We start from the raw sequence: 9,137 nt of genomic DNA, 5'->3' as shown, positions 1-9,137 counted from the left end.
TCCTTTTCTTCTCTGCCTCTTCTAAATAAAGTTCCCCTATTTCTAGTCCCTCCATCCTGTGGTTTATACACCTCTCTCCAACTCAACCAAAAAAACCCACCTCTCATTCTTCGCTTCAAGAACATCCTCGGTGTCAAATTTTCTGCTTTGATGTAGAGACTAGAGGCCTCTGTCTCTCCCTTTGTATTCAAAAGAAAGGTTTCCTCGAGGGGGCATAGAACTAGAGAGGAGGAGGACGTGAGTCGAACTCTTTCGATTTTCGTCGTGGTGTTAGGTGTGGAGAGTAAATATATTGCCCTCCACCACCGTTATCACCTCTCTCTCCTTCACATTTTGAAATCTCGTTGCAAAAAAGGGTCACTTTTGAAACCAATACAGTTACAGTATAGCTACTTTGGCAATCTGGCAGGTAATTACAATATAAGAAAACTAATCCTCACATGTTGTATGCTAAGGTTTTTGGATGCTAATTGAGATGGGTTTGTTGTTTTCTGCACAAAAGGTTCATGTCTTGCCTGGTTTTCTGGGGGGTTTCGAAATGTTTCTGAAAATGGGTTTTAAGTTCTGACACCTTTGTTTTGTTGGGTTTTTGAAGGGTTTGAACAAACACATTATCTCAAAGCTTCTGGAGAGAAGCTGCAGCAGATACAACTCTGGCCGACAATCACAAATTCTCAGGAGCCGGAAGAACTGGCCTTGGTCTTCGGTTTTCCGGTTTCGATTGGCCTCTGTTAATCGTTTGGTGCCTCCCCATTGATAATGGTTAACCCCTGATCCAATGTGATCGAGTTTTTAGTGGTGCAGCCTCAAAGCAATCAGACCTTTAGTTTGGAGATGCGAGCTTGACCTTGGAAGAAAACATCAACAAATCAAAGACTAGGAGAATACCAAAGCTTTGTTTGATCTTGAGGATTCAGGAGTTTATCATATTCAGAATGGCAAAAATTAGTTGCTTCTCTCTAATTGTTAGGAAGAAGAAGAAGGTTAAGGTAAGAATTTCAGAATCTAGTTGGTTACTTTTATGCATTTGGTTTTTATTTTTTTTTCAATCCTGAAACTCTGTTATTTGGTCAATTTTCATGTGTAACTTTCTAGGGAGATGGTGAATCTGCAAAAGCAGGTGAAGTGGACAAGGCAATTAGGACCCTGCAACTCAGGCTTCAACAACAACCTGTGAAAACTGTGGAAGTTAATGGGTTGAAGCCTTTGAAATCTTTCGGAGCCTTTATCCCTTATGGTGTTGACAAGAAACCTATCAAGGACAAGGTGAAGAGTCCTGATAGCCTTATTGGGTTACGTGAAGCAGCCTATGAAGCTGAAGATGAGCATGGAGAGAGCCCCATCAACTCTAATGGCTCTGATCTTCAGGTCAGTGAAGCCAATGCGGGCGAAGAGGTCTCATTAAGGAAGATGGATTGCTGTGAATCTGATAAGGACTCTGGAGGGGTGTGGATAGACTAGAAAGTGGGCATCTTAGTGATCCTGGGGTTGTGAAAGCAGAGTTTTGGGGTTCACGAAAGCTAACTCGGTCTTGCTCGAATTTGGAGACTCATAAGGTGGATGGAAAGATGCAGTCTAAGTTGCGTGCTTCGAAGACAGAGTCTTTTGAACAATTGCAGGAATTGGATGGAAGGGTAAGGAAGGATGTTAATCCTGGAAGCCCTGCTTCTGTGGGAAGCCATTTCAGTGCTGATAAGGTGATGCTCAAGAAGCATTCTTCAAGCCAAGTTTTGCCTTCTAGAAGCAGAAGATTGTGGTGGAAGTTTCTTTGGAGCCATAGGAACCTGCACAAATCATCATCCACTGCAACACCAAAGCAACTTCCCTACAAAATTAAATTGAATATGCAAGGCGGGTACTCTTCGGATACGCTTGAACCAAACAGAGTTATGCAATTCGAAAAGATGGAATCACCTCTGTCCTTTAAATCTGTAGACAAAGGGAAGAACATCGTGAATGATGACCAGAGCTGGACCGGTTTTCAAATTAGATCCTCATCCTTATGGCCTCAGAACCAATGGGTTGCATTCTCAACAGAAGCATCCTCATCTTCGAGAGTGTTAGACTGGATGAAAGATCTCGACACAACACCCTCCTCACTTCTATCTAACGAAGATAAAGATGATGGAGTCGTCACTCCACAAACCCCACCCTCTCCTCAAACTCCTGGATCAAGAAGCTCAACTTACTTCACTCGAGGTCCCGATGCCAACCTTTCAGAGGATACATTGCATGCTAATACCGTAATCCAGACTCTAAACTCTTCGTCTACAGTGGCTCACATCTCTGGTATGGGCTTAAAAGCCATCCCCATCATTTCATGCTTCTGCAGCCTTCGATCCGTTAACTTGTCAAACAACTTCATAGGTATGCTATAGCAGAAAGCCAGAAAGGGAAACAAAAGATCGAAGTTATAACTTTAAAATATGTCTTGAGCTAACTTATTGAGCTTTGTGTTAACTTTTCCTCTGAATTTGCAGTTCACATCACTCCAGATCGTGCCAAAGAGCCTTCACACACTTGATTTGTCCAAAAACAAGATCAGCTCCATTGAAGGACTGAGAGAATTAAGCCAATTTGCGAGTACTAAACCTCAGTTACAATCGATTCTAGAATTGGACGCCGGTAATAAACCAATCAGACCGGTTTTACAACCACCAATTTTATCTTTGAAAATATCATTTCAAACTGATCACTGACTCATTGTGGATTAATGTATGCCAGGGTTATCAGCTGTAGCATACTTAAGGAGCTCTATCTTGCTGGGAACAAATCAGTGATGTTGAAGGTCTACACAGGCTATTGAAGCTAACAGTTCGACCTGAGCTTCAACAAGATAATCAACAACAAAGGCACTTGGCCAGCTTGTTGCTAACTACAACTCGCTACAGGGTCTGAAATCTATTAGGCAATCCGATCCAGAACAACATTGGCGATGAGCAGCTGCGCAAAACTATTATAAGTCTTCTCCCAAAGCTAGTCTTCCTGAACAAGCAAGCCATCAAGCCACCACGAGCAAGGAATAGCAGTTACAGATAGTGTAGCCAAAGCTGCATTAGGAAAATCCGGATGAACCCTCGCAGAAAAACAGGTAGAAGCTACCCAAAGTGTCTCAGTTCCCAGAAAAAGGTCTGATTCCATATCACCAAAGAAAACCTCGAACGTTTCCAAACCGCGGCCACAAGAGCTCTGCCATTGCAAGTGTTGGACACAAGAGAATGCTGAAGTCCAAGAGCGAAGCCAAAGAGTCATCAGCTGTGCTTCCTTCTTCATCCCATTAGAAGCTTTTTCGTTTTAGGACCTTGCACAAAATTTGGCGCGCACACAAACATTCTAGGAGGGCGTCTCCCTTCCTATGTGTCAAGTGTCTTATAATAGTCTGTAGAGCTATACAAAACCTGGTGGTTTCATGTAATCAGTTTTTGCCCATCAGTTAATAATATGGTGCCGGCTGCAGTTTTTTTTCGAATTTGCTGTTCTCTGTTTAGTACGAGCAACGGTTGTATAGAAGAACACTACTCCAAGGCCACATAACTTTGGACCTCAAAGTATATGAGATTTTGTATAAGTCTGTCATAATTCTAGTATTAAACGGTGAAAGATCAAGAGCTTGACAAATGAGTGAGAGCCAGATCAGGCTAAATTATAAGAAGCAGATGACCAGCCACATCAATTATGTCCCTTAAAAGGAGATGCTTTGACGTGGAAAGACATGAAGAACAATATAATGCTCGCAAACAACAGCAAAATCTCTAGCCTTATCTTCCAATGATATCATCTTTATGCGATGTCTGACCCAGAACGACAAGATAGCTTGTGAAGTTTTAACTTTCGACCTTTAGGAATATTGACCATGAATCTATAAGCCAAAACTTAAGCCTGATGAGGTCATATAAAATTACTACGTTCATTAAGGTACTCTACAAGGCTCCAAGCTTAAAAGATCACTTTGGAGCTAAATTTCATTGTATATTAAAGTACATGAAATCTACAAAAGAAAATGATTTACTTGAAAGTGGGAGGAAGATCGAAAGCTCTGTTAGTAAATCTGTGTTCCTTAGTAGTATCAGTAAGCCCTGGTGCTCATGCTTCCGGGTTGATCCTTCCATATATGATCATCTCATCATCGTTCATTCTTGCACCACTTACCGGAAAGACATGAAAACTCCTGCCGCAACTTGAAGCTCTAAGGTACAGTTTTTTTTACACACCATCATCTACAGAATACCAAGTAAATTGAATAATCAATAACAAATAAACAATCCTGCCGCCAAGGTATACATGGTAGGTCATACTTTTTTGACTTAAATCCTCCAACAGAAAACAAAAGCAAGATACATCATGTGAAGGACTCAAGGGTCACCAGATACGTCTGATCCACCAATTTTTCTTGTAGGCTCCAAGGTTCCTCAAGAGTGCCACTCCACTATATTTTTCCACATCAATTTCAATTTGTACCCAAACAATGCGGTAGGATTTGCATACCCACTTTTCATGTAAACAGCTTTATGTAAATTCCTTTTATGTGCAACTGTGCAAGGCATTTTATATTTTATGACGACACTAATAGAATCTAGATACTGAATGGCATCAATTGCAGAATGTTCATGATAACTGTAGAACTCAGAAATAGAAATGAAACAATATACGTCTCACTTAAATATCAAAGAAATGCCATTACTATTTGGTAGTGATGTTATCTTAGAATACATTTCATTTGAATTTATGTGATCCGATCTGCACCTGATTAAAGTGCTTCAGTGATAGTGACTCAACCACATTCTCTTTAATTTTCAGTAAATAACTCGATCACTTTTTGGAAGTGACAAAACCAGAGTACATTATTTACTACACAAGATAAACTATCTGGGTGGGTAAATGAAAGTGAAAATAAAATGCAAGAATCTAACAACATCCAAAGAGAATGACAGATAACAAACTCATTTGAAAAGATTTGTTGATTCTGCTTTTAAGTATTGTATTTCCGCAATAATGACCGACTTTGCAGATATACAACTAAGCATGGACAAATGGAAACCTATAAAAGAAATGGTACCTAACAAAGATGCAATTTTGACCAAGAAAAAACGAAGGAGCAAATTCTGATAGATAAATTGTGACCGATACCTCGTTGCTCCCAATCAAGGCCACATCTTGCAGAATGCAACATATCAAAAGAGACAGATAGATATGGCAACTGTTTTGAAGTGAAAGAACCGATCACCGCAGGAAGATCCCTTCTAAATTTAGCTGAACTTGGCTTCCTAAGACCTCATAGTTTGCAATGCACATAGTTAGGAGCTGTTTGGAAAAGAGATGTGCCCCAAAACTACCATTGCCACGTTCTATGTGCAAGATGGTTCCCACCTGCAAAATACATGTAAATTGTTAATGTAAATTCAGACAGCAAAAAGTTTAGTTCAGTGCGACAAGTCGACAACCACATCTGGATACGATATACACAGATACCAACTACATTATAGTGCACCTGAATACACAACAAGAGATGATAACATGCTTTTTTATCTCTGAAAAGCTAGAACTTCTGTAAATGATAAATGATCGAGCTGCATTCACAGCCACCAAAGAAACTTGGACTTGGTAGAATATTGACAGTCATAAAGTATTTGTAGGTCTTCTCTTGGAGTTAACAACATAAAATGTATTACGTGCGAGAAAGCCTGCATATTAACTGAGTTGCTGTCTTCAGGCCACAACTGATAATTTGTGACATAAATTAACAACATACAGTAATTACAGGTATAGAAGGCTATTTCATTATCTTAAATTGAAACACCTTCATGTAGAATGAGATTAGACTAGACCTTTGGTTGCTCAATATCATTAAGTGCATCAATATTAGTTGCCAACTACTGGCTAGTACCAGCAAATAGCATATACAATAACCAATATGATAAGGTAACCCTAGATTCTGTAGGTGCCGTCAAGGTGTACATACCACATACTTCTCATTTCTTATGACTTAAAATCTTGCAATAGACAGAAACAAGTACGGTCACGTCAAGGATCAAGGTACCTCTGATCAACCAATTTTCTTGTACCTTTAAGGTTCCTCCAGAGTGCTACTCCACCAGAAATAAAACATGAAAATTGGAGCTCCAACAAGGTTCCTTGAATTCGAGACAATCACTCGCATTGTGTATTCCCTCTTATCAGTTGCTGAGATGAATCATAACCCGGTTCCATTTCCTGCATTTCAGCATACTTATACAGCTTCTCATTGAAATCCACTTGGGGATCCTTCTCAATCAAACCCCATTCTGGTCATATGCATCTTTCAAGAAAACAACCCAGTTCATCTCAGTCCCGGCAAATAAAACGTCCTGGGCTGCTTAAACAGCATCTGGTAAGTGTGCTTAGTCAAACTAAACTCCTCCTTGAACTCCACAATGTGGTGTATAGAAGCCCTCTTCTCCAATGTCAAGCTCAAAAACTCATGCAAAATTCCCACCCTATACTTCTCAGCTTCCAATGTCCACAGGTCCAATCTCGACCCATCTGAATAGGCGAAACCAAAGGAAGCGAATTCAACAAGTTCAACTTCCTCGAATCCTCATCATCCAAACCTAAATCTTTCCCATGCTTCACAGGAAACCTAAAAGCCCTCTTAACCTTATCCTCATTCACCACAAACTCCCTCTCTAAACTACTAACTGCTAACAAAGGATCCCATTTCACCAATTCCAGCACTCTCTTCCCATCACCCTCAACCACAACCCTGAAATAATCAGGATACTTCGCCACCCTGTCCCGAAAATCTTCAGGAATCCCAAACAACAACCTGCAGTGATAAATCTTGCTCAACGGAATCCGCTTATTCGCTGACATCATCAGTAACTTCCTCACCTTGTTGACTCTGTCCCCTTCCATCGCCTCCATCAACGCCATCCTCTTCCATCAAACCTTCCATCAACTCCGTGAATCCAATCCACAGCTTATTGTCGTCGTGCCGGTACGTTTCGAAGATCAAGGGGTGGCGCTGGAGGGACTTGGAGACTTTCCGGCCGCGGGGGAAGCCGAGCTCGCGTGGAGCTTGCCGGCGTCGTCGAGGCGGAGGACGCGGTGGGGCTGCTTCGAGAGGTATTCTTTGGATTTGGTGAGGAATCGGAAGTGGGCGTCGCGAGTGACGATGCGTTCGAGGTGGGGAGGAGGTTGGGTTGGGTCTGGACCAGCTTGGTTCGCGGGCTGTCTTGTTTCTGCGGCGCTTCTTGAATTTCTTCGGGGTTTTGGTGATGAGGAAGGAGGTGGAGAATGGGGAGGTGAAGAGGAGAGTTTGATTAGGGTTTAGGGTTTGGCTGTGGAGGATGGTTTTGAGGTTTTGGGAGTCAGAAGAAGGCGCCACCAAGCCATTTTCCAAAACTCTGCTACCACTGTGGAAGACTTGAAATAGAGACGACGACTAATAAAACAACTTGGGCTTAAATAAAAGCCCAAAAAAAAATGGGCTTTGTAATTGTTAGATGAGTCCGGTCGGGGAGTCCGGTATAAATAGACAGCGCTATTGAACCCTAGCTAGCGCCGCCTCCTTCTTCTTCTTCTGTTCACTCTCTTACTGCTCGGGAGCCTTCACAACTCTATTCGCCCAGGTTCTTATACTTTGTAAGTGAGAGTTTTGCTCCCTATCGTTCTGGGTCTAGACTTCTTCTATATAACTTCATACTCCGAACTTCATTTGCTTTAATTTTTTTTTGTTAATCTATTCTTGTATCAGGATAAAGATGTGTGAATTCAGCTATGGGAATAGAGGAATTAATTGATGCAAAAGAGGATTTTAATGAAATCGGTAATTGGAGGTACTATGATTCAATCTTTATGAAAGTCATATTTTGTTTGTTCATAAATGTATTTTATTTTGTCACAATATAGAATTCTTTTGTATGCTCATAAAAGTTTCTGATTAGTATTGCTCAAAGAGTGACTCAGCTTTTAGATATAGAAGCTGTGACCACTTATTCAAATTAAGCCCAACAGTAACTCAAACACTCCATTTAGAGATATTTGTGTCAATTTATCCAAACTAAGCTTCTGGGCTCTGAAAAAAAAAAGATAATGATAATGATAAAAAATGTCATTTTGAAGTTTCTGAGAGGTGCCATCTTTTATGAACCCCTTATACTGGGTAAGTAGTGGAACGATTAATCTACATTCAAAGCAAATCATTTGTATTTGATAATAACTTGTCTTCTGTTTTTCTTTCAAACAGCATTCGGCAGAAAATTTAACGGTCTATTCTGTACGTCTACCTCTGCGAACCAATGTTCCAGAATCTGGTAGGTCTAGCTATATATTCTTCCCAATTTCGCATGAATCAGGATTTCATCATACACTGTTGATTTTTTTACAAGGATTTGAAGAAATGGTTCCATTGTGATTCAAGGAAACCAAAAAAACCATTAACTGGAGATTGCTTTTAAAATGTCAAGAAAATGATATGAAACTCTTCTGTCATAGTAATTTATTTTAATATTTAATTTAAAGAGAAAGCATATTATTGATTATGCTGTGATATTGGAAATGCATATTGAAATGGTAGAGCTTGGATGACAGCAGTCAAAGACCAAGCAGATGACATGCTAGAACAAGGATGCCGAATGAAATTTGATGAAAAGAACAGCTCAGAAGAACAATTGAAACTGATGGAAGTTCCACTGACTGAAACTGAGATAGAAAGCATAAAATGGATCAGGGATAGCTATAATGGAAAAATGAATGTGCAAGACATTAAAAGTTGCCCTCAACAAGGAGAAGACTCGTAAGTACATAGCTGTTTAAAATGTCGATATATCATTATAAAGTTCAAATTCATTGACTTCAATTTTTATGTGAGGAACAGATTGGATTGCAGGCGTTTTGTGATGTACAACATGGAGAAAATTTCGAAAAATGATAGAGTTCCAAGCAAACTAACAAAGGATGATATTCTGAAATTTAGAGCTCATGTGGTAAAGTCATTTGCAGAAAGTAGGCACGGCTGGAACTCAACACACGATGAATTATAAAAATTTGTTTAGGGAATAGGACGGGTTGGAGAGTTCCTTCAGTACATGTTATATAGTTTTTGAGAGCATCTAAAGTACATGTTTTTATAGTTTTTGGATTGCTTTACTATATATAAT

At 40.1% G+C, this 9,137-nt stretch overlaps 1 protein-coding gene, 1 long non-coding RNA gene and 1 pseudogene across 2 annotated transcripts; 2 read left to right on the top strand and 1 right to left on the bottom strand.

Moving 5' to 3' along the window:
* Positions 1–183: 183 nt before the first annotated feature.
* LOC112178507 lies at positions 184–3,073 on the top strand. The gene is given in 14 exon segments (XM_040511582.1): positions 184–409; positions 596–989; positions 1,096–1,918; positions 1,970–2,367; positions 2,481–2,493; positions 2,495–2,576; positions 2,578–2,606; positions 2,608–2,625; positions 2,725–2,771; positions 2,774–2,816; positions 2,818–2,839; positions 2,841–2,897; positions 2,899–3,024; positions 3,026–3,073. Coding segments are annotated over 12 exon segments (1,233 nt in total). The 5' UTR covers positions 184–409; positions 596–989; positions 1,096–1,568.
* Positions 3,074–6,063: 2,990 nt separating this feature from the next.
* Positions 6,064–7,371, bottom strand: LOC112178506 (annotated as a pseudogene).
* Positions 7,372–7,536: 165 nt separating this feature from the next.
* LOC112175357 lies at positions 7,537–9,075 on the top strand. Its single transcript, XR_002926419.2, has 5 exons — positions 7,537–7,620; positions 7,733–7,814; positions 8,225–8,291; positions 8,569–8,773; positions 8,855–9,075. It is a non-coding gene; the product is annotated as an uncharacterized LOC112175357 (long non-coding RNA).
* The last annotated feature ends 62 nt before the right edge of the window (positions 9,076–9,137 follow it).

Source organism: Rosa chinensis, chromosome 7 (assembly GCF_002994745.2).
Source record: "Rosa chinensis cultivar Old Blush chromosome 7, RchiOBHm-V2, whole genome shotgun sequence".
NCBI classification, from domain to species: Eukaryota; Viridiplantae; Streptophyta; class Magnoliopsida; order Rosales; family Rosaceae; genus Rosa; species Rosa chinensis.
Note: the sequence above shows the minus strand (reverse complement) of the source record. Positions and strands in the feature narration are given on the sequence as shown.